The 24,344-nt window shown below is 46.5% G+C and overlaps 9 protein-coding genes across 9 annotated transcripts; 5 read left to right on the top strand and 4 right to left on the bottom strand.

The window, feature by feature from the left end:
* Positions 1 to 223: 223 nt before the first annotated feature.
* N7479_009380 (uncharacterized protein) lies at positions 224 to 915 on the top strand (the record flags this gene model as incomplete). The annotated part of the gene is made up of 2 exons (XM_057257073.1): positions 224 to 361; positions 442 to 915. 2 exons carry the CDS (start codon positions 224 to 226, stop codon positions 913 to 915), a joined length of 612 nt encoding a protein of 203 aa, XP_057104531.1.
* A 293-nt stretch (positions 916 to 1,208) lies between these two features.
* On the top strand, positions 1,209 to 2,181 carry N7479_009381 (uncharacterized protein; the record flags this gene model as incomplete). The annotated part of the gene is made up of 3 exons (XM_057257074.1): positions 1,209 to 1,312; positions 1,366 to 1,745; positions 1,796 to 2,181. 3 exons carry the CDS (start codon positions 1,209 to 1,211, stop codon positions 2,179 to 2,181), a joined length of 870 nt encoding a protein of 289 aa, XP_057104532.1.
* A 1,360-nt stretch (positions 2,182 to 3,541) lies between these two features.
* Positions 3,542 to 5,407, bottom strand: N7479_009382 (uncharacterized protein; the record flags this gene model as incomplete). Its single annotated transcript, XM_057257075.1, has 1 exon — positions 3,542 to 5,407. One exon carries the CDS (start codon positions 5,405 to 5,407, stop codon positions 3,542 to 3,544), a length of 1,866 nt encoding a protein of 621 aa, XP_057104533.1.
* A 404-nt stretch (positions 5,408 to 5,811) lies between these two features.
* On the bottom strand, positions 5,812 to 8,168 carry N7479_009383 (Major facilitator superfamily domain general substrate transporter; the record flags this gene model as incomplete). The annotated part of the gene is made up of 10 exons (XM_057257076.1): positions 5,812 to 5,951; positions 6,001 to 6,093; positions 6,147 to 6,206; positions 6,263 to 6,396; positions 6,458 to 6,552; positions 6,607 to 6,764; positions 6,814 to 7,194; positions 7,245 to 7,501; positions 7,561 to 7,937; positions 8,025 to 8,168. The coding sequence occupies 10 exons, from the start codon at positions 8,166 to 8,168 to the stop codon at positions 5,812 to 5,814; spliced, it is 1,839 nt and encodes a 612-aa protein (XP_057104534.1).
* A 2,473-nt stretch (positions 8,169 to 10,641) lies between these two features.
* N7479_009384 (uncharacterized protein) lies at positions 10,642 to 13,116 on the top strand (the record flags this gene model as incomplete). Its single annotated transcript, XM_057257077.1, has 1 exon — positions 10,642 to 13,116. The coding sequence occupies one exon, from the start codon at positions 10,642 to 10,644 to the stop codon at positions 13,114 to 13,116; it is 2,475 nt and encodes an 824-aa protein (XP_057104535.1).
* Positions 13,117 to 13,433: 317 nt separating this feature from the next.
* On the bottom strand, positions 13,434 to 15,661 carry N7479_009385 (fungal specific transcription factor domain-containing protein; the record flags this gene model as incomplete). Its single annotated transcript, XM_057257078.1, has 5 exons — positions 13,434 to 13,826; positions 13,886 to 14,174; positions 14,228 to 14,636; positions 14,691 to 15,412; positions 15,462 to 15,661. 5 exons carry the CDS (start codon positions 15,659 to 15,661, stop codon positions 13,434 to 13,436), a joined length of 2,013 nt encoding a protein of 670 aa, XP_057104536.1.
* Positions 15,662 to 16,118: 457 nt separating this feature from the next.
* N7479_009386 (prefoldin subunit 5) lies at positions 16,119 to 16,877 on the top strand (the record flags this gene model as incomplete). Its single annotated transcript, XM_057257079.1, has 4 exons — positions 16,119 to 16,164; positions 16,263 to 16,549; positions 16,618 to 16,735; positions 16,825 to 16,877. The coding sequence occupies 4 exons, from the start codon at positions 16,119 to 16,121 to the stop codon at positions 16,875 to 16,877; spliced, it is 504 nt and encodes a 167-aa protein (XP_057104537.1).
* Positions 16,878 to 17,270: 393 nt separating this feature from the next.
* On the bottom strand, positions 17,271 to 20,204 carry N7479_009387 (uncharacterized protein; the record flags this gene model as incomplete). The annotated part of the gene is made up of 9 exons (XM_057257080.1): positions 17,271 to 17,880; positions 17,936 to 18,226; positions 18,280 to 18,866; positions 18,937 to 19,167; positions 19,227 to 19,329; positions 19,385 to 19,427; positions 19,476 to 20,042; positions 20,095 to 20,117; positions 20,176 to 20,204. 9 exons carry the CDS (start codon positions 20,202 to 20,204, stop codon positions 17,271 to 17,273), a joined length of 2,484 nt encoding a protein of 827 aa, XP_057104538.1.
* A 1,283-nt stretch (positions 20,205 to 21,487) lies between these two features.
* Positions 21,488 to 23,953, top strand: N7479_009388 (origin recognition complex subunit 1; the record flags this gene model as incomplete). The annotated part of the gene is made up of 3 exons (XM_057257081.1): positions 21,488 to 22,261; positions 22,318 to 22,439; positions 22,489 to 23,953. 3 exons carry the CDS (start codon positions 21,488 to 21,490, stop codon positions 23,951 to 23,953), a joined length of 2,361 nt encoding a protein of 786 aa, XP_057104539.1.
* Positions 23,954 to 24,344: the final 391 nt, after the last annotated feature.

A 24,344-nucleotide genomic window follows, 5' to 3' on the forward strand; every position in this document is an offset into this window, starting at 1 on the left:
ATTTCAATGTCCACTTTTTCTCCGGATTCCGTATTTTCAGTAGTGATCGACTTCCAATTGAAGTCCACGCCGAACACTCCGGTCCGAATACTCCGGTTTGTCATACTCGACCCGCCGATATAGAAATAGCCTTGACTCATTAAAAGGGCATTCAATTGGGGCTCAATTCTTAATTCTATTTCCAATTCATGGCCTATATTCAGCAAAGCTAAGCAATCACACCATGTCCAGGACCAATATTCACATCCCAAGCCTTGGCGGATCCAATGCCTTCACCCGGACTCTGAGCAAGGAAGACGTGAAGATCTGTGTAGCCGTCGAAGAAGCATTTACAGAGCCAGAGAGATGCTCTGAAGAAAAGGTAAGGCAGAGCCACAGCTAAAATCGGAGCCGAATGAGCAGTTCCCAATATTGTTTCTTGTTTCTTCTAACGCCGACCAGTTCTACTATCGCCTGGGAGCATGCCCGGAGCTATGTCTAGGACTCTTTGTTGAGAATGAGCAAGACCCAGCTTCATCCACACTCATTGGACATGTCATTGCAGTGCGCTCTCCCTATACGCGTATCACGGACGGATCGATGTCCATGCCGGAGAATTGGCGAACACTGCCGGATGATGAGCCTGTTTTTGTCAATGATGAATTAATCGGAAATCACAAGTACGGCGACACTATTGCAATTCACTCTGTTGCTATTTCACCGGAGTATCAGGGCAAAAAAGTTGGGAGAGCTCTGGTTCGGGCGTACATTGAGCATCTTGGGAGGGGTCGTTTTGGGGCGGGCAGGGTTGTGCTTATTGCGCATGACTATTTAGTGAACTTTTATGAGAGTGTTGGGTTTAAGAACCAAGGGAGAAGCCAGTCTAATTTTGCAGGTGGTGTTTGGTTTGATATGACTTATTCATTCGAGTGCTGATATATATATGTACATAGAGAGATATTATTTGTACACCCGCTTAAACTAGTTTAGGAAAGGCACCTCTTGGCCATTAATTCAAATAGGCAGCAAGAAAATTGGTCTTAGTGGGCCTGATGAATCGAGTGGGATCTAGAAAGAGAGAGCGCATGGAGTTGGTCATTGTATTCATCCAGGAGCCACCACTGGGCGGTGTGACGAATAGCAAGCACTATTGCTCGATCTCCTCCTAGGGAACTCACCAAATCTTCCCATTGTCTATCCGCTCTGCTACCAACATATATTCATCTGAAATGGCGAACACTGAAGCATCCCCTCGAGACACAGATTTTGGTGACTTTGTGAAGGATGAAGAAGAGGAACTCGACCTCGAAGAACTTGTTGAGCCATGGCATAGGTACGAAACAAAGGATAACCAATATGTTCTCTACCCCATTTGCCTTGGGGAAGTGCTCAACGAGAGGTACCTGATGAACATAAACTTGGCTTTGGTGGTGGCTCAACTGTCTGGATCGCATTTGATATGCAAGATAAAAGAGACGTGGCCCTCAAAGTCATGACCCTAGGGAAATGGGGCGACAACGAAATTCGAATCCAGGATGAGATTATCAAAACGGTACCGGACACTTCTCGTCTGGTTATATATACTACAACTTTCTTTCTACCCCGAGACGATAAAAGCTACCATAGAGTCTTGGTATTCCCTGTAAAAGGGCCATCTATCTGCACTCTTACCTTAAAAAAGACTGCTATAGCTTCTCGTATGTCTACTGCTCGACAATTACTGGAGACTGTGGCAAGTTTACATGAAGCTGGAATTATACATCGCGGTGAGTCGGAATTTCTTATTTCATTTTCTTATATACTAACAATACGATAGATTTGAACGCAAGGAACTGTATGTGGGGAATGGCTCAGTCTATCGATGGTCTTAGCAGAAGCGCTAAGTATGAGTTATTCGGTCGACCTTTGAAGCAGACAATACCATTTGTCGATCTCTGGAAAAAGGGCGAGCTGGTGAGCCCTGTCAAAGTTTCTCAAGACCTTTGCACAGCAGAGTTCTATCTCTGTGATTTTGGTTTAGCAAAGAAAATTGGCGATCTCACTACTCAACGCGGCTACCCACCTATGCAGTATTGCTCTCCAGATCGACTTCATAAACAAGAGCCAAGTTTTGCTTGCGATATGTGGAGCTATATGGCTATTTTCTCTATGCTCTACCTTCATTTCCTCCATTTCCCACGTTTCTCGACGGTGGAGTTGTGAGTGGTATGGCTGAATGCTTAGGCCCACTACCCGAGGAGTGGAAAGGTCTCTACATGCACCCCGGCGGACTTGATTCATGGTATGATCAGTCTCAACCTCCTGATCCAAAACATGACCTTGCTGCGAAAATTGCATATTTTCGGCCCGATGCTGATCTAGTCGAGCGTCAACATGTGCAATCTGTCATGTTAAAAGTCTTTACCTACCACCCAGAAAAACGACCTACCGCAATAGAACTTTTGCGAGATCCTTCATTCAGGGCCATAATGGATCGCTACGGGTGCTGAGACTCGAAGTGAATGACCAAGATGAATAGACTGTCAATTCTATTCGCACAAAGCCCGAGTAAAATCCAATATCTGTTAGCGTAGCTTTCTAATCATGCCTTCTTCGAGAGTGTCTCCTCAATGAAATCTCTTGAGAACAACTCAAAGCTGTGGGAGAACATTTGTCTTTTCCAGCCACGGAGCGCAAAGAATGGCCTGCATGGATTCAAAAATCCCGAGCCAGGACGATGTCCACTATTCATGCCACTTATTGATTCCCCAAAGCAAAACAGCAAAAGATCGAGCTTAGCTTTAGAGTCAGTGTACTGAGAGATTCTATGGTCGCAGGTCGGAATGAATGATGCCCTTGTGGTGAAATTATTGAATAGCTTCTGCAGCCTGGAAACACCGCTTGAATCGATGACCTAGATCGACATCACTACTATGCTGGTCAATGTAAGTCTGTAAATAATCATCGCTAGCTTCTCAGCAGAGCAATATGCGAGGTTCCTCCGAGATACCAATATAGGTGCAGTAAAGTTCAAATTAGCAAGTCAGGTCGCATGGGTTTGAGCGGATGTATCATGTTATTCTAAGGTGTGCCCTAGGATATTCAAAATCCGTTCTTGGACCTCAAAACTTTGCTTGATGTTCTTGACAAAATGGTGGACCTCCAATACTTTAGCATACCACAATGAATATCTGGGTATTTAGGACGACACCCGATCTCACAGAAAGATGAAGTTCCGATAAATGTATAGTGTACAATCAAAATTTTGTAAGTCTCCAAGTCCAAAATATAAGAATAAACAGACTTGTATATACAGACTCTTCGCTATATCTACTAGTTTTGGTCTGAAGTAGTTCCACTTTGGTTTTGATTTCTCCCACTGCAGAGATATTATACAGGATTCAAGGGACTTGACAGTCAACAAGGGTAATGAAACCCATAATAAAGATAGTGTAGAGAATAAATATAGAATCTTTTGCGGTGCCTTTTCTCCCAACTCGTCTTTTCTTCCAACCAGACCAAATTTTACTCACATATCTTTTGTGAGCTCCAAGACCTAGGGTTCCTTGTCTTTTTCTCCAAACTAGCTGCTACATTCCCGGATTGAGTCCGTGTTGAATTCTTGCTCGTCACCTTGGTGCCTCTCGGACCCCTGTGCAGTCCCCTTCACCCACTTCAAATCTTCCAAGTCAATCATCACAAAGCATTCTGAAATGGGATTCCACAGCAAGTTGCGGAAGGCTGCATCTTTCTGAATAGCTCCATGTTCTTTGAGTATATCCTCAAGCTTCCGCATCTCCTGTTCCATGTACTGAGTTGTTTCGAGGGTAGCATGTTCATCCGTTCGTATTCCAGACCAGCTGAGGAGCAGCATGTAGCTCATTCGAATCCCATGATACCAATACGGGATCTTAGGTTGAAACATCCCAAGACATACAGGAATTTGAGATCCCTGCAACTTTCTCAGACTCTGATAGTTGCTCAATTCGGTTTTGATCCTGCGCGATTGTCTGGTGCTAGTGGCCTTGATCAACATCGTGTACCCATGAGACCGTAATGTTGCTTTTATTAGATAACCGGTTCGGCCAACAATGTGCAGCTGCTGGAAGCCTCTATACCTATCCCCTCGAAGTTGTTCATTCAACATGTTGCAGATCTCCTCTGAGGTGATTTGATGTCTTCCCATGCCGTGCTCAGCAACGTTTGGGCAGTTGTCATCCAGAATACCCTTGTTAAAGGTGCCGAGGAGGCATTCTTGGGTACAAAAAGGCCTGGAAATATCTAGCTCGGAGGTTTGTAGACCAGGGCTTTCAGCGTCGTTTGTTTGTATGTTTGCATGCAGAAAATTCACCCAGAATCCAGGCCAGAATGAATTTTCATATATACACCTTGGTGGTGGACGACATCGAATATCCTCTGGGGCCTGGGGCATGAGCATTGAGTAATCGCGTTCGAGTGGACGATAGGTTTGATACATTGCGTCACTCCATTCGTGCGGTGGTGGGCTGGCAGCTAAAGATTGTAGTGTGAACGCGAGGACTTGTCCTAAAGCCGTGCGGCGAACCCAGTTTGAATTCAAATCATAACCATGAGAAAGAACATCTCGACCAGGAACACACAGATAGTATTCGGCGATAGTACTGTCTTGTCGGGGAATGTGAACAAACACCAGGGCCTCTCCTGTGTAGATATACCCAAACCGAATTCCAGCGCCAACCATTCTTGAATAAAGTCGAACAATCACACGGACGACTATGGCGGTGGCATGTTCCTCAAATGTATTTGGTTCGGTATCAAAGACATCTATCGGTGATATTGCGCGCAATCCTGCAACCAGCTCGGGCAAACTCAGACAAAATGGCGGAATATACAGGACTGCGTATGCTGGCTCTTCGAATCCGAATTTCGCAACAGAAATACAGCAATGCCGCGGGCGGTCAAAGTTCAGTTCTCCGCGAACACCAAAGGCGTATTTCAGACTCGGCGTAAAGTCCAGAAAATTAATAATGAACCCGAGGAAATCGTCCAGCGTTCTGTGTGCAAATTGCTTCATACTGTCTTCCGAATCCACCGTGTACCATTTCAGAAGCTGAGCAGTGTATTGGAGAGAGACGTTCGGAGGGAAGATACTTGCATTGACAAACTCGGATGCATTGAAGATCTTATCCCACATCTCTTCTTGGAGTTGAGGAAATTGAATCCAAGGCCGGAGCTGCATAGGGCTCAGTCGCTCATCCCCTGGGAACCAGCTTTGTGGCCAAATCATTAAACGTATATCGACGTTTAGTGCTTGTGCGAAGACATGGTGGACGCCCTCAAGGTGTGGAATTAGTGAGGTATTGGACGGGGTTGATGGAAGTATGTTGCGCAAGGTCGGAGGTTGTCGTTTTCCTGTCCCTTGACCCAGGCCTTCAATCAAATGTCGCCATTCTTCATATGTTTGGTCCATGACTGTAGTGAATGAATATGAAAATGCAATTCCAAGAATGTTCTTATAAATAAAAGAAGGTGAGAAGTGCCTCTGATCCCAGGAGCCTGGAAACCCGAAAATGAGCAGACTCGTTCCTGCCAAAGAATCCCCTTTGTTTACCTATACCTGATATAGATATGATATCACTACCCCAATACCTCATGTAGATACCCGTATACATACATGTGTATGTAAGTAGTTATCGAATAGAGAGGTATACTATGTAGAAATTTATTCTCCATAGCTATGTAATGACCGGAATTATTGCGGTTATGATACAGTACAATGAAGATACTGAGTTATCAGTGATAAAAGGAGTTACCCAACCAACCTTGACACGATCGCAGTCTGAAGATATTCAGCATATAAAACTTCATGAGCATTTACATGACTCCATCGCCCAATGCAATGATTGCTGGTGGCTTGACAACATTCTGTCTGAAGATGTATCGCTTGATCCACCAGGGAAGCCACACAGTCAGTTCGTAGTGAATAAACTTTTTAGTCGGCACTGAGAAAACCTCTGCGATCTATGTCAGTATATGGTCATGTATATTTGAGCCTCGACTTACGATCCAATTCTTCTAAAGTCAGCTGCTTAGTCTCCCTGACAAAGCAGAAAATCATGAACCAAGCGACGAGGTTAAGACCGGCGTAAAAGCCAACTAAAGCGCGGGTCAGCAATTTCGACGGCTTCGTTCAGAAAGTGTCAACTTACAAGCACCAGTTTTAGTCATCACAGTCGTCATTCGAGGGAAAGTCAGACTAAGCACGCCAGCTGGAACAGACTTAGTTAACGGAGTTTTTGGTGTGTTTAAACTTTAGAATACTCACCAAAGGTGTTGTTGATGCAAACAGCCCATGCCATTCCTTGCTCTCGTTGAATAGTGGGGAATACCTCAGCAGAGTATTGGAAAGCTACTGGTCCTTCACCCAGTGAGTAGGCAATAGTAAACAGATACACAAACCTAGTTGAAGAGACGAGTCAGCGTATGCTCAGGCAATGTGAAAAATAATTACCCAACTTACAAAACAACTGGTGCAATCTGCGCGGCATCGCTGCCTGACTTGTTCAGAAGAGAGAGACCACCGGCTAGCAGGAATATGCACATAAAGGGGAATGTCTTCAAAAAAACAATAGTTAGTAATATTCTAGTCAAAATTTCGGAAAGTCTCACAATCAAAGTCAGAGTTCTTCGGCCTTTGGTGTCAATCATAAACAAAGTAGGAATCGTGGCCACGACCTGGATGGCACCGTAGCCAAGAGACGCATACAAGGCCTGATCTGATGAGTAGCCGACGTCACGGAAGATGGTTGAGCTATAGAAAGAAATGACTAAAAGGAATTAGCGCTGGCTACTTTCATGATACAAGACACAGCTTACTGTTGATACCGCACATTTGCTGTGCAATCATAACAGTCGAGGCACCATAGTTAGCCCTTCTGATCCTCGGAACGGCGAAACAGTCCCACAGACGGGAGAAGTAGCCTGCGCCGCGAGCCTCCTTGAGTTCCTCTTCATAGATGATATATGAATAATAGTAATCTCTCGCAGCGATAATTGGATGAGCTCGTAAACGCAACATTGACTGAAATGCCTCAGCGTGTCTGCCATGTTTCATGAGCCAGCGGGGAGACTCGGGACAGAAAAAGATTCCAATGCCGAGGATGAAAGATGGGATGAATGCAGAACCGAGTTGGAGACGCCAAGCGATCTTGGGGACGTCTTTCACAATGACGTTGGCAGCAAAGCCCAAGAAAATACCTGCACTGCAGATTAGCCATGTTCTTCGATAAGGAGTGAGATATAGTCACCAGCTACGACCCAAAGTTGCCAGAACATGACGAGAGCACCACGAATTCTGGCCGGAGCCATCTCAGCCGAGTAGATGGGCACCGTAGCGTTCTTTGCGCCAATTCCGATACCCATTACAAATCGCGCAGCAAAAAGTCCTTGCCATGACTTTGCAAAGGCAGAGCCAATTGGCGTGGCAGTGAGACAGAGAGCAGTGACGAAAATCTCACCTCGTCGGCCCAAATAGTGATTGAGTGGATCGACAATCCAAGCGCCACTACGTGCAAGGTTAGTTGTAAATAATCAAAGGAAAATAATCACTGGCACTACACTTACACAAGGCCAGCGGTCAAGAAAATAATGGAGTTGACAATTCCCACGATCCATTCATCTTTCCCTTTACCGGCAATACCGAATTCCTCGGGGAAGGACAGGTTAGCACCGTTGGATCCAGTCTGATCCCACCCTTGCGTGGCGGCTCCGATAGCGCACAGAGAAATCGAGTACCAGAGCATGAACGGGCCGTGCCATTTGTGATCTCTCTCATATTGGAGTGCGGCGCGCTCCGCGTCATCAATCTCAGATATGGATGCGAATTCTTGGGGTTTTCGCGCAACAACAGCAGCCCGACCAAATAGCTCGGTATACTCGCTCAAGTTATGCGATTCCGCGTATGCCCGGGCATCGATAATGGCTTGAACCTTAGAGCTGCGCTGTAAACACACAAGGATACATAGTCAGCGCTCATGCTCGATACGACCCTGAAAGATAGGGGAGGGGAATCTCAGTTCTAATCTTACCATCAACGGATTCTGAACGATGTTGATACCGAGAGCCTGGCGGCGCTCAAGCGCAGGAGGGTCGGCCGCCTCATCCGACTCTGATTTCTTAGCATCGACCACATGCTCATATTGAGGGGGAGTTTCCTTGATCTTTTCATCCATGATGAAGAGCTTTTTGGTTAGCTTCTCAGATTTAGGAGAATAGGCTCTGATTTTTGCGTTTGAAAAAATTGGGGGGAGATTGGCTAGCCTATATAAAAAGACCACTTCCCCGTGGGGTGAGCACAGCTGCAGATCAGTCCCAAAGTGAATTTGTGGCTTTTTCCAAGGACGGCAACATTAGGCCATCCGTCAGCACTAAAACCCTGAAAGGGATCTTAGCACACGAGACGAGTCACAGGCGGAACGCCATACCACATTTATGATTTGGAGGCGTCACGGATATAAATTGAAAGAATGTATAAAGTGAGGTTAAAAAGTCCACGGTATTCTCCGAAATCAAAATCATCTACCATGTGGAACTTGCGTCAAAGCGTATGCGGGGGAATATCCTTGGAAGGATGATCCGCCGAGGTCATTAGCTAGGGATCCTTGTTGAAAGCAAGCATTGGCCCAGTTCAGGTCATGAGACATCCAATTTGATTGTACATATGCAGGTTTTATCCTCTGTTCCCACATGTGGCTGATTCCCTTCTTTAAAGCTGAAAAGGTGAAACGGAGAATCTTACCCTCAGGTTACTGCGTCTTCTCTGACAACAAGCGTGTAATACTGGACTCAGCATCGGATATACCCGAGGATTTGGCCCCCGGGGACTTCAAATGAAACCAATTATATTTACATATTTTGGTAGAAAGGTATAAACTAACTACCTATGTATATTCCAAGCAACTTTGACACAAAGGGGGTTGAATTTTCAAGCTTCCGAAAGCCCAGGGCATTGCTAATACTTTAGTCAGCACGAGCAAGCAGTTGAGGCTGATTGCATCATTTGAGGTGGGTGCTGGCAGGGTGCGTGCCCGGCTTGCGCTTTAAGCAATGCAACCCCTCGGCATCTTGGCCCTATTTACGAAGAGCTGAGTCATTCTTCCACACCGCAATACTTTTGGTGGTCAGCTTCATGCTCACCTTAGTCTATAAAAGTGACCGCAAGCGACGATATCCTCTTAAGCTAATCAAAAAGGCATGTGAGATAGGGAATTCGATATAACCCAGATAGCTGCTCAGGTTATTTATATGGAAGCTGCTTCACATCTGATACGATTGACAGTGTCAAACAACACAGCAAAGGTTACCTAGAAGGAGTTTCCCGAGGTCAGGTTCTTACCTTACAGAAGCCATCGCAACCCAAAAAAGCGGGTTTGTGGGGTGATTATGTACCATGGTCTGTGCTTCTATACACGGGGGTCATCCTCCCGACATCGCATTAGTCTCCATCCTCTTGCTCTCTAGAATTACATGGGTTAAATGTAGAATTATATCTATATAATATTTCTACGGTAATCGACGCGGTAGAGACTGGTATGAACCTGAACGATGATTTTGTGTTCTACCATCTATATAAATCACGCAGCCCTGAACACGGTCTAGCACTAGACAGCTTTGTTCTCCCCGCATGCCTTATAGCCGACTATGCGGAATTACAAGGCAAATTTCGGTCCCTAAGCAGAGGAGTCCACTCTGAAACCCATCAGATCTCTGACCGAGACAATAATTGCCTATGTGGCGTTCACGGTCCCAGATGTTCCACTGGATGTTAGCTTTATCATGACCTCGGTCATGTTACTAGCATCCATTCCTTGAGTAACCGACTGTATTCAATTAGCACCATCAACCGAGACTCATTTGATCGACTCCGACTACTTCGACACAGAAGTCGATTGAGTCAGTCTTATCCATGGCACTGCCGAAATGGGTAAGGTAGTTGATCCGGTCCTCCGTGTCTATGGAGTTCAGAAATTTCGCGTCGCAGATGCGATTATCCTGCCTTTAAGCATTTGGGTTAATGTGCAGGCGACTCTGTATACTGTTGTAGAGCAAGCTGTGGCCATTACCCTGCCATGTACAATTGTCACTATTTGGTTGTGCACATTTTCGGACCTATATCAAGTTACGATAAAAGACAAGGGTGAACTTTGCTTCTATTTTGCTTCAAGATTGCGGCTTATTCTTTTCGCTTCTAAATGGGGGCTCTAGCTATTCTCAGACACTTTCTTCCTTTGTCTTTCTTTGTTTCTATATGAAGAGAAACAATAGGAAAGTAATATCCTTAATTAGCTCATAGTTAATAAAGCCCTTGTTTGCGTCGGTCGAGTATCTCCTCAATGCATTGCTTTGTTCTAAAAAGAGCGTTCTTGGAGTAAAATGTGTGCCTTTGTGTTTCCCAAAATATCAAGGCCATGCTTGCAATTATATCACAAGTGATACTACAAAGACTCTCTCGAGTATTTAGCAGTCGAGGCATTCTACATAAATCATCATTATTCCCAACCATTCCAAACAATTCAATCCAGTCCAATAATCCAACCATTCAACAAATTAACAGTATAACAATCTAACATTCTAATAGTTCAACCTGAAGGTCATATCCAACAAACCAATTTCCACAAAACTCACTTTTCATCAATATCTTTCAATATGTCTCGAGTCACCAATATTAAATTCAGAGACAGGATGAGCACATTTCATGGACCTCGTCTTTGGGCAGCACTTGGTATCGACGTCGCCACGAACCCCGGAGACCAACAGATTGTCCTCCATGTGATTCGACGGAACTACAATCCTTTGCTTTATGATGGTCTTCAAGCTGGAAGTACTTGGAAGCAGATATTTTTAGGTAACAGGACATATGAGATCAGAGATAGGTTTATCATTACGCGAAATCAGTTGCCAGCTATAGTCCGTGCTCATGTCCCAGATTCAACGGAGCTTGCCGAGCGTATGTGGGATCTTCTTCGGTTTTACCGCTTCACTGACGCATCGTGGACAGTTGTCAATCCTGCTTATCCTACTACTTTCCCTGCCCGTGTCCCTGCCGCTGCTCCTGGTGCTATATTTGCACCTCCTCTTACGGCGGCGGCTGCGGCTGCTTTAGCTGCAATTCCTGGGGCTGGTGCTGCTAAGGCTCCTGCTATAGCTAAGTTACCTGTCCTCGCTCCCGCTCCTGCTAAGCTACCTGTTCTCGCTCCCGCTCCTGCTAAGCTACCGGTCCTCGCTCCCGCCCCTGTCCTTGCTCCAGCTCCTATCCCTGCTCCTATTGCTGCTCTAGCCCCTGCTCCTGCTCTAGCCCCTGCTCCTGCTCTAGCCCCTGTTCCTGCTCTAGCCCCTGCTCCTGCTCCTCCCGATTCTCCACACGTATCTCGCCGTCTTCCTATCCGTCAACCTTCAGGGCAGACCGTCCATAAAAAGAGCTTTATAGCTGTAGGGCCACCAGTAATGCCTGCTGCACCTATGCCTGCACCTTTCCCGGCACCTATTCCGGCACCTATTCCCGCACCTTTTCCTGCACCTATTGTTGCACCTATTCCTATACCTATTCCTTATGCTACCCGTATACTTGAGTTTGACGGTGACATTGAAGATGAAATCGAAGATGACACCGAAGATGATGTTGAAGGTGGTGCTGAAGGCGGTTTCGAAGGCGGTTTTCAAGCTGGCTTAGAAGGCGGTTTCCAAGGCGGTTTAGAAGGCGTTTTCGAAGGTGGTTTCCAAGGCGGTTTCGATAAAGGTTTTGAAGGCGGTTTTCAAGCCGGTTTAGAAGGCGGTTTCGAAGGCGTTTTCGAAGGCGGTTTCCAAGGCGGTTTAGAAGGCGTTTTCGAAGGTGGTTTCCAAGGCGGTTTCGAAGGCGGTTTCGAAGGCGGTTTCGAAGGCGGCTTTGAGGCTCTTCCTATAGCTGGACCTGCAGCTTTTCCCGCACCTTTCCCTGCACCTTTCCCTGCACCTATTCCCGCACCTATTCCCGCACCTATTCCTGCACCTATTCTTGCACCTATTCCTATACCTATTCCTTACGCTACCCGTATACTTGAGTTTGACGGTGACATTGAAGATGAAATCGAAGATGACACTGAAGATGATGTTGAAGGCGGTGCTGAAGGTGGTGTTGAAGGCGGCTTTGAGGCTGAATTCGAGGCTCTTCCTACAGCTGGACCTGCACCTGGCCCTGCACCTGGCCCTGCACCTGGTTTTGTACCTGGCTATGTACCTGGCTACGCAGCTGATCCTGCAGCTGGCCCTGTGCCAGGGGGCTCCGATTTGGCCGCTGCAATGGCAGCTCCATCTCCATCTCCTACTAACCCAGCAGCTTTCGCAAAATATGTTAAGCATACCAATCTGAAGCGGCGTAAGGATTCCGAAGCGGAGGATGGACAGACTCCCCCGCCACAAAAGAAGAAAGCGCGCGCCTCTCAATCGCCAAAGGGTAAGGCTGAATGGAAGTTGTTCACTACTCTAAGTGACTCATCTTCAAGCAAAGGACCAAGTCAAGATGCCGAGGATGGACAGCCTCCCCCGCCACAAAAGAAGAAAGCGCGCGCCTCTCAATCGCCAAAAGGTAAGGCTGAATGGAAGCTTTTCACTACTCTAAGTGACTCATCTTCAAGCAGAGAACCAAGCCCAGATGCCGATGGTGATATCCGGATGGGTGGCACTTATAAGCCTTATAAGATTAAGAATAAGTCCGTTGAACCAGAGACTACCTGGGGTAGTACAGTACGAGGTTATCTCAAATCCTTTGGCCGCAAAACACCTTCTGAAGAGCCAGAAGATATCCCAGATTCTGAAATAAGGGAGTCATCGGATACTGAAATGACTGATGTGTTAAGTTTGAGTTCGGAGGAGGATGAGGAGGAGCAGGGGAATAATGAGGACAGTGAAGAGAACAGTGAGGAGGACAGTGATGATAATGAGGATGATGAGGAGGACAATGAGGATAATGAGGAGGAAAATGAGGATAATGAGGAGGAAAATGAGGATGATGAGGAGGACAGTGAGGATAATGAGGAGGACAGTGAGGATAATGAGGAGGAAAATGAGGATGATGAGGAGGACAGTGAGGATAATGAGGAGGACAGTGAGGATAATGAGGACAGTGATGAGAGCATGAGTGGTTGATCTATAGTATATTACCTAGATAGACTGCAGTTTTATACCAAGCATTGATTATTTGATCCAGCGAAAATGCCCATTTTTTACTTATTTTCGACGTAATATTAAATGTTTATAGATTCAGGTGACGTCATTCTTTATGTAGGTATTTCTATGGATGCTTGAAACAATTTTACATCCGATAGTGAATAGCAGTAGATATTTGGTAGTCGAGGCTTTATATTATATCACATGTTATACATGAAAATATCGTTTAGTTTCAATCCTATAAGCAACCGATAGTTTCGCCATATTTTCTTCCTGTACAATACTGTGTTCATCTACTATATTGGAGGCAAAGTATGGTCTGAGGCCAACAAAGAAGGATGATACGCGAGGTTCTCCCAAAAGTCAGTCTCGAAATCACACAGATCCTGGCTGAAGAATGCAGCCCAATCACCGTTCTCTCCCAGATGCGATGGCAATTGCGTTGGGGATTGTATCCCTTCACGGTGTATAGAATCAAGGAACCGCTCAATCGTCTGTGTCGCTTTGGATATCAAGGCGTAATTCGGATCTCCACGCCGAACGATGCTTCCCACCTGGACCTGCGCAACAAAAATACCGAGATTGAGTATTGTTTTGGACCATGAGGATCTACCTTCGACTAATGTGCGATGTTGTTTCAACATTGAAAGGAGAATAATCCCTGCAGCCGGGAGGCCGAAGTGGGCGATCTGACAGTTGTTTTAGCCCAGTAATTAAAGGTTCGAATTCTGCAAACAGATAGAAATACCTTCCAAACGAGTCCCGTTCCAGAGTTGACTAGTTGATCCCGCAAAAGAATTGTTTCCACTACAAGAACGAGTATTTGGTCCGAGATGTCGAGTATAGATGAATCGGGGTCAGTCAAGGTATCGAGAAACGATAATTCGAGTAAAAAGAGGACATGAAGTTGGTCCAGGCGTATGCTAGCTAAAAGGTCACGTTCGAACGCACCCCCAGAGCATTCTTTCAAGGTAGTCGAAAGTCGGAAGCGAGGAGGTAGGTTCGCCCATTGAGTCTCGGCTTTTTGTCGGATGATGCTATATCAAATACTATGAGTCAGGAGCTCTCACGTTATAGGGCTTCAGCTTACCTAGCTTTCTGATTGAAATTCTCGCGGTGCTTAGATCGAAGCAATTCAAGGATATCTTCTTTCAGTGCAGAGCAAAGGGTCGCCCACCGAATACTTGACCCATAACAGATTGGTGTATCTGCTTTCCATCTGACGACCTCGTCTTCAACGTGTGAAGTGTTCCAAACCTGATCCGAGCTTGTCGGTGTTAAAGGTACTTGAAAGTGACAAAATCGCTTGCTCATCCGAGGTGGCCGACCAAGGAATATAGCTACATTCTTGTCCGCTGAGTATGTGGTGGCCCAAGCTGTCTTTCGCAACTCCGCAAGAAAATTCGGAATTGGTGGCTTGGTCTTTTCGACATTCTCATGGTAGCCAAGTGCAAAAATGGACGACACAACATTTCCAAGTCTGCTCCATGAATGATAACCTGAATTCTCGATGAGTTGGGGATTTTAATAGACAAAGTCAAGGAAGCTCTTACTTTGGTCCCCGTCAACATGGGTGTGTACAATAAAGTTCTCATACTGTAGAACCAGTTGAAGGTCATTTAAACAATCCAACGAGAGCGCAATATCTAACGCAAGATCAGTGAGCTTTGTAGATAGCTTCCGAAGCACGAACTGATCTTTTTCGGTTTTAAACAATGGCGGGAAAAATGATATATCGATCGTTGCTCGACTAACAGCAGAAAGAAAGATACCCAGACTTTCCCATCGGAACTTCTGGTCGAGGAACTGGGCAGAAAATGTTTCCATATTGGATGTACTGCTAAATCGCAAAGGTTCCCGCGAATTTTGTGTCAGGCGTTGGGCATATGCCAAATGCCAGTTGTCTTCTTGTGAGAAAGACGTGAATAAGCGCGTCATATTTTCAGCACACTTCTCAGTAAAAGGCTCTGCCAGAGCTAGATTTGCACCGGTTGCCAGCCAGAAAGTAACAAAATCCTTCATGGCGGCCAGAGGAAATGTGTTTAAGAGTTGTCTGAGGATATCCGCGCCTTGGATTAACAAGATATTCTCCCCGGTGGACTGCGATTGCATCAACATCGTCATGTCCTCAGAAAAATGGTAAGTATCGGATGCATGATAGTCTTGTGGGGAAATTTCGTTGAAAATAGCGACATGGCTGGAGGATCCCAGAAAGCCAGGGTTTGGATAGGGATTATTCCTTGGAGTGAAGGATGGTTGGGCTGGGGGTGGCCGACTTCAAAGCTCATAAGTATCTGAAATAAGAATATAATTATATGATTCACATACCTAGGAGACTGCAAAGATGTAGAGCTGTCCACTCTTCTTCGCTTAAACGGCGTCGTTCGGTAGATGCAGATTCCAGCTCTATCGTTACTTGCACACCTAGTACATGCTGGTCGCTTATGATCACAGGCGACTTTTGCTTTCCTGCAAGCTTCACATGCTGCCAGTCTCGAAGCCATTGATATATAAATATGTTCATGGGTGGTAAAGATGAATTACGGAGACCTCGGAGAAGTCGGAATTCGGAGTGATCTATTTCCCCGCAAATAAACTACATACATGAATGTATTTGTGAAGACATTAGCTGATTGTGCACAGATAATATACATAGCTTCTTTTCAACAAATTTAGAGGCATTAAACACACTATGGAGTTATAAGCATAAGTCTTTGATTGTTGTTGTCAAAGATTGGTCGATATAAGTCGAGACAGTATGTGCAGTAAGGTGCGTGTGTATAAACACAACCCGCCACTATGCTGCCCACCAGCACTTAACTCCACTATCACCACGCATAAGACCCAGCAGTTTTCTGAAGCTCCCCCCACCACCTATACAGTTCCTACACAGTCCCAATGCGAGGACGTGATCTACAATAAAACAAAATCCCTATCTGGAAATCGATCCAAATACACTATCCTTCCTCCCGAATCTCATAATGTCGCAAAACGCCCCATCCTCAGACGGAGCTCCCCAAGGCTCAGGTGTGTCCCAGATTCCCCCAACACGATGACACTGCAGCGCGGGCTGTCGGCTCCCTGTGTCATATTGCGATAAATCCCAGCTAACCACTTGGAACCAGTTAATCTCGCCTCTCTCTCCGTCCCTCAGCTCCGCGCACTCCAAACCCGTCTCACCTCCGAACTCGAGCACCTGACCACGTCGCACACGAAGCTGCGCGCCGCCCAAGCGAAGTTCCGCGACTGTGTGCGCTCGATCAATGACGGCGTGACTGGAAACGAGAAGAAGGGAACTGATGGCCGAAATGAGATTCTCGTACCCCTCACCAGTTCGCTGTACGTCAAGGGCCGGTTGACGGATCGCGAGAAGGTGCTTGTTGATGTTGGAACTGGATTTTATGTTGAGAAGGTATGTGCTGGCAGGGCTATGTCCAAGGATGTTGGTGATTGGGGTTGACGATTGGTTTCTTTTCCTAGACTGCGCCTAAGGCGGTTGCATTCTATGATGAAAAGGTCAAGGGCTTGGAGGCAAACTTGCAGGAGTTGGAGAAAATTGTACAGACCAAGAGTTCGCAACTTCGCATTGTGGAAGAGAGTGAGTTGCCCCTTCCCCGGATAATAGGAGACGGGTTCATATTGCCTTACGAGATGCTTTTTTTTCGTTTGCTAATCTCTCTCCTACAGCATTGAGACAGAAGATGCTCGCCGAGGGTGCTTCTCAGGCCCCTGCTGGCTAAACTCGACCCAGGTGGTACGAATAGGCCGACATGACTTACTATAGAGAAATCGAAATCATATACAAGCGTTCTATCTGACAATTTTGGAACGACCAGACTTGACACAAAGCATAAGGGAAATAAGAAGAAGAAAGGACCATGAATCTGGGGGGAAGGGGTTCTCCGATATTGGAAACCAGGAATAACTTCAAATATGAATTGGACTTAGTATTGCTACATACATACCTAATGATCTCGGCTTGATAAGCAAGCCAGACGGTAATGATGTCTGTTTGTTTGTGCTTTTTTTTCAGTCATTTTCCTTCACAGATCTGTTTTTTTTTTACTTTCTTTGAATTAACCCTTGTGGTCCCATGAAATGTGACAACTTTGGGATGATTTTGCTGACATCAACTAGAACAGACTTCCAAGATCGGTCTCAAGGACATCTGAGATCTCAGCGCCCGGATTTGACAGCATCCGCGCGATCCTCTGGACAGTGCCCATGAAAAGACTCAGCTGCTCTTCCTCGTTCATCTTACGGATTTCAGCCTCCTTAAGGACCTCATCGTCCATTTTCTGCTTGTCCTTGTCTGTATGTTCCTGATCATCCCCAGGGAAGGGAAAGAATACCGACAGGCACCCGTCTTTGGAAATGTCATGAGCCTTGGCCTCAACCTGTTCACCTAGTATATCATCCCAACTAGGATTGAACAGAGATGCACCCCAGGACACTTTCGGGGTCATCGACCAGTGACCAGCCCCATACTTGTACTCGTCGAAACGGGCGAGTTCAAATACATGCGGCGAGTCTTTGACTTGAAGCTGAATAGCGGCCTTTTCGACGAAGCGCTTGACTGGCGAGCCATATGAGAACCTCGCCTTGCGCTTGGGGGCAGATGCAATGCTCTTTACATTTGGGTTCCATTGGAAACCAATAGAACGCAAGAATTTGTCTAGCTCGGGGGGAATCTCCTTTTCAGGGCAGAGCTCAAGAGCTTTCACCTCAAGTTGCCAGTCGGACCTATATTTAAACTCAGCTTCAGGTCAAATTTTGAATGGATCTAGGGCGAACACACCTTTCAAAATCAATCATACTGATCTGCATTGGCATTTGACGATCAACAGGAGCACTAGTCTGCTGTGGTTTGTAACAACGGATTCCGTTGACTTCAAACTCCTGCGAGCCAAGGAGAAGAGAGAATTTTGCTTCCACGCGAATTATGGAATCGTCGTTCACTTGGTACTCAAAGTTGGCGGAATATCTAGGCATCAGGCTCGGGAGAGATTTGATATTGGCTTTGCCCCAGGGTTTAAGGAATTTTGATTCCATGATACGCTTGAAGATCTCATCTTGCTGCAGCCGGATTCTGAAAGAGTCAGTCAGCAAACTATCAGATTCCAGTGGGGGGTGACAACATACCCCGGGAGCAAACGTCCTTCGGTGTTCATATGGGCAAGCATCTCGCGAAACTCTGAGAACTCATAAGAAGCGCCATCTTTCGGCTTGCGCCACTGTTGCAGCGTGAACAAACCGAATTTCGCTCGCATTTGCAGGAATCCCCGAAATTGAGGAATCACATGTAGTGCTTTCCTAAGGCGGGTGGTGACGATGCTTTTGTTGTTCAGCTTGACCTCCTCCGCAGTGGTCTGCCAGGTGGCTGCTACTTCTGGAGCCAGTTCCGGTCCACAGAGAGCAGGTCTTAACAACCCATCAGACTTTTGCAGAATAACGTGGGTTCTCATAAGCTCCACCGGAGGTGCTGCCACAAGGAACAGCTTGATTTCCATCTCGTATTGGACCATTAGCCTCTCCCACAGCTCTCGGAATCGAGATGCAATGATGCACATATCCCGCTCATGGTTTCCAGACATGAAAAGGTAGTCCGGGATACCAGGCCTGATGTAGATGTTCACGTCATAACTCAAGCGAATGGAATCGAGGACTGCGCGCAGGGCAGTAACAAAGTAGTTCAACGAGGGGCCATCCGACGGCCAGAGGAAAGCAAGCTGCATTATCAAGGATTAGTCTCCATAAACTATCGAACACAAACTAGGACTGGCAGAGTGCTATTCATACTGTATAATCCGTGGCAATTTTCGGTGGCTTTCGCATCTCAGACAATCTCTCCTCGAGGCTTTCCTGCGACCGGGCATGGGCAACCTTCGTAACTGAATGCGCGTGTACCTTAGTCCAACGCGACGCCGACGCTCTAGGCAAAGTCGGCCGCCGCATCAATTGACTCAACATATCTTGGAGCATATTCTGGGCCTCCAAAACCTGTTTTTGCCGGCCCCAGATGTGAACTAGCTTTAGGGTAATTAGTATATTGAAAGACTCAGATGTCGGGGTTTTATCTGGCAACTGACTCTGGCGTTTCCCGCGCTCATCCTCACATAGGCACCTGTATCTTCGATAATCCTCTGGCGGAAGTCGAGGGTGGAAGCCTCTCCTGTAGTTACTTGTCTAACCCTTCAATTTCTACGTTAGTTCTAGGACGATCGACTGCGACCGTTTATATACTCACTTTTCTTGGAACACTTGACACTCGTAAGGCAGACGATAAGAAGCTATTCGACCATTAATAATGGGCCTGAGGTTAAGGTGAGCACACTTACCATCTGGAGAGAAGCCTTTGCGCCACTTTGCCTTGGAATGAGAGTCATTTTGCCCTGGCATGGTAGGTGGATTCTTAGCTCTGTATTGCGAAGTATTTGAAATAGCACTCCATTTTTTTGCCTGAAACTGTGGTCGTGATGTGTCAGTATGTCCCCCTTCAAGAGGGGTACGTTGACCTGGTTTGAGATCACGAGCGGAATAATGCGGCCGTGCGAACGTATTGGAACTGCTGGTATTAGGCCCACGCTCATTGAAGATTGGTCCCTCCGGTGCCTGTGCTCGACCTGCACTGGGTCCAGGAATAACATGTTGGGTTGGAAAGGTACTCTGACTTGGAATCTGTGATCGCTTGGGTACAACAGGTACACTTGAGATGGGCCGATTAGTTACAGGGACCGTTGAACTTGTGGGGTGTGGTGGATATTTGTCGGCAGGGCGACCATCCTCGAGATCATCCTCATCACCGTAATCAGGACGTTTATTTTCCGTGTACTCATCATAGTCCTGGCGGTAGATGGTTCCCCGACCAAAATCTGGACCAGGGCCATAGTTTGGCAGTTCCCATGCTAGCTAAGTCAGTATGCACAACCATAATCCAAAAAAAGAGTTATCTCTTACACTTAGCATTTAGACGCTCCCAGCTAGTGACATTGATTAGCGGAACGTACTTGCAAGTATCAGTGTGCGATATATACTTACTCCTCAGAGGACTGGGGTAGAGACACCATTTTAACGGAATCCGATGGCCACAACTGTTCGTTAACCAGAATGATGTCTCACGGGACGTATCGTTTAGAATGAGCCAGGTCAAAAACGGCGACGCGGGTTATTTCAGAGATATCAAACGGGCAAGTGAGGAAAATAGAAGATTCAAGTCGCTCTGTACCGATGAAGGTGGATGGAACTAAGCAGAAATTAACTGCTGGGGGCTCAGGGGAGATGAGATGGGTGGGCAACCTTGGAACCTTCCCAAGGTTGGAAAGTAAAGACTAAGCCAGCAATGAGGCCCCGGGTGTTGAAAGGTAACCGCGCCGGGAAGGAGAGGACTCCGGAAGGAAGAGAGCAGAGTTATCTGCAGGAAATGAGACTAAAAATATTACTTCTTAATCTGGGAGTTAACAAAGAGTAAGAGAATCCATAAATCTACTCATTCTTGCTGGTAGAACTATGGTTAGTAGTTAATTACATATATACATATGTAAGTAGTTAATAGAGACTACTTCACAGGGTGAAGGTATACTCCAAAAGCACATTCAAAGTAGGAATGTATTTAGCATTCTCAGTACAGTGAGAAGATAGTCATGTATCAAGATATCCGGAATCAATCTTCTTACAATAATCATGCACCCAGTTTTTATAATAAATATTCAACTATAGGCGGGTGAAAGAGGCATACTGCATTGCATGTTTGAAATCAGTGTAATATAACCCATATATGAGGAATTGAGTTAAAACAGATCAAATATGGAGCACATTATGTATGTGTATACTAGATCTAACTATTGTTAGATTTCGTTTAAATGTTAGGGTTCCAGAATTTTATTAATCCAGTATATCCGGGCCCAGGGTTACCATATATGGATGAATTCTGCAACCTTGAAGCGTCGTCTATCTTGCTAGACTAGAATTTTAGCATACCAGATGGTCATGTTGGCGTGAATTGGATGAGCAGATTCAACTTGTAACATGCATCACGGCAATATTGAGATGGAAAGGTGCTGATAGTTTGACAATTATACTGTAAATTTGCGTGATGTCTTTGAACCAAGAGCTGACGTAGATTCATGTGTATAGGATCAGTTGAAAACATATTGTACACATATAGTTTATACCTACAGTGTACTCCATGTCTTACTACAGCCTTGTACCTATGTATGAGGTAGATGAATTTGATTGGTCACAGGCCTCCTTGTCGGGCTAAGCCTAAAAGGGACGAAAGTGGACAACGCGTCAAGCGCGATTTCTCCTTCCTCGTTGAATATTCTGTCAAGTCACATCTCTCACACCCTCAATGAGCGACAGTGATTCAGCATCTTCGTCTCAGAGGCGTAGCGCCCGTGAGCGCGCCCAATGGATGACCAAGGGCGCTCTGGTCCGAGACGATTCCGACGATGAACTAGGTGTTGAGGACCTTCCGTGGGAGTGGATTTACGACAAAAATGAAGATACTACCCAGGAAACTGAAGACAATAATGAGAGCCCGGCGAAGCGCAGCCGAAGACGGTCGTCTCGTCCCGCCCGCCAAAAACGCAAAATCATTGGCGCACGGATGGGTCAGTTCCAATGCAAGGTGGGCGATGTGATTCTCTTGAAATCCCCCGAAGCTGGAAAGGACTGGGTTGGCATTATTACAGAATTCTTGGAAGAGGAGGATGAGGATGAAGGGGACGAGATTGTCAAATCAGCCAATATTATGTGGTTCGCATCCCCCGACGAATTCATGGGCACGAGGAACAAGCGCCGGACCGACGCCTTGCCCAACGAGCAGTACATCACACTCGATTTCAACAGCAACCCCTTGACATCAATCAGTGGCAAAGGAGCGGTCATGTCTCAAAGCGTCTTCAGTGCCAGATACCCTAATGGCCCTCCAAAGAACAAGGCCGAATTGGCGGAATACAACAAGTGCATTGTTTGTCGACGAGGCGTGAACCAGGTTCAAGGACGGTATACCGATGAGTTTGTCTGGGAGCAAGTGTACAATGAAGACAACATCCAAGATCTGATCAGTTGGGTCAGGGATGGCTTGAAGACTTCCAGAAAACGCAGAGCTGCGGATGATGAAGTGAGTTGAACCGCATATTTCAATTACAAAAGCAGTGCTGATTTGGGCCACTGCAGTATTTCAATACCAAAGAGACCATAGCACCTTCGACCCCGAGAAAGAGGCAGCGACTAGCGGCTACAAATGCCACGCCACAATCACAGCGCAAGAAGGCCCTGATGACTCCGACCCATAAACGGTAGGAAACAGCTGAAATGATTATCATGAAGTGAGACTAACAATTACAGGATTGTTGTGAAAAAGCCACTTGAGTTTACTCCTCTGGGTACGCGTGTCCTCTCGCCCACGCATTTTGACTCTCCCTATCGTCAAGCCCGGAATTTGCTACACGTCTCCACTGTTCCAGACTCATTACCATGCCGGAAAACCGAGTTCAACACTGTATACAACCATCTCAGCGCTGCAATCATGGAGGGTACTGGCGCTTGTATCTATATCTCCGGTACTCCGGGTACTGGCAAGACGGCCACAGTCCGTGAGGTGGTTGCACAGCTGAACGGTGCTGTGCATGAAGAAGAGATGGATGATTTCATTTTTGTCGAAATTAACGGCATGAAAGTCACTGACCCGCATCAATCCTACTCCTTACTATGGGAAGCCTTGAAGGGCGACCGAGTATCACCTTCCCACGCATTGGATCTTCTCGAAAGAGAATTCTCAAATCCGTCCCCTCGTCGGGTTTCTTGTGTTGTGCTCATGGATGAATTGGATCAGCTCGTGACGAAGAATCAGTCTGTCATGTATAACTTCTTCAACTGGCCTGCTCTCCGCCACTCGCGCCTCATTGTTCTGGCAGTCGCAAACACCATGGATCTCCCCGAAAGAACTCTGAGCAACAAGATCTCCAGTCGTCTCGGTTTAACCCGTATCACATTCCCGGGCTACCGTCACACAGATCTAATGGAAATCATCAGTACCCGTCTTGCCAGTGTACCTGGCAATATCGTTGATCCAGACGCCATCCAATTCGCAAGTCGCAAAGTAGCCGCTGTCAGCGGTGATGCTCGACGAGCTTTGGACATCTGTCGTCGAGCAGTTGAAATTGCCGAGCAAGCAGCCGATGAGGCTGCTGCCGCAGATGAGGCCAAAGACGAGACAGAATCATTGCCTCCTACGCCCAGCAAAACCCCCGCCCGGCGTAACAAGGCTGCAGCCAAAGCAACCGGGGAATCAGCCGTCACTAAACCTCCTGCGAAGGGACAGCCAGGGCGCGTTACTATCGCCACTATCAAGCAAGCCATTCACGAAGCTACATCAACCCCACTCCAACAATCCCTGCGCTGTCTCCCACTCTCAGGAAAGCTATTCCTTGCCGCCCTACTAGCCCGCGTCCACCGGACAGGCATTTCAGAATCAACATTCGGCGATGTCCTCGATGAAGCTCGGCGCATCGCTGATGCAGCTGTTGCTGTTGCTGGAGCCGCTGGCGCCGGCGTGAAAGATTTCTTGTTGGGCGGAGGCCCCAGTGCTCGCGTGCGGAGCCTGGGCCATGCGGCCATGTCGCTCATGAACTCGGGTATCCTGGCGCTGGAGCAAGGCTCCGGCTCTAAAAGCGTGCTTGGCGGTACTACGATTCCCACTCGCGGCGACCGCAGTAGTAAAGTTCGGCTTAGGGTTGCGGTGGAAGATGTCAGATCAGCTTTCAGGGAGGACGCTGAGGCTAAAGGCTTTGGTTTAGGTATTGAGCAGTGACAGTGACGGGTTTTCTTTTGGTGTTTCGATACGATACGCATTATCTGGAGTTACATGTAGTGTATTATCGCATAATAGTTTGCATATGATACCCTTTCAGTCAAATTGTGTCTTGCACTTTAGATCGTAGAGCCTACTTTTCTGTACTTTCTGTCCATCTGGGTCGATTGCCAAGGGTATCATTTGGCTCAATTGGGGTTTGTATCATACAAAACGTTAAGACTCTTAAGACTCTTTTTTCAGAGACATGCAATGAACCTTTCAACTTTCGAGGAAATATTTCCCGATACATGTTTGAATATTTTAAATCAAGGGCCAGACCACGCTTAACTCCACATCAGAACTTGATGGCAGGAAATTAAATGAATACAGGGTATTGAGAAATCGGAAC

This window comes from Penicillium vulpinum (assembly GCF_028829585.1).
Source record: "Penicillium vulpinum strain IBT 29486 chromosome Unknown utg000004l_segment0_segment0, whole genome shotgun sequence".
Lineage (NCBI taxonomy): Eukaryota > Fungi > Ascomycota > Eurotiomycetes > Eurotiales > Aspergillaceae > Penicillium > Penicillium vulpinum.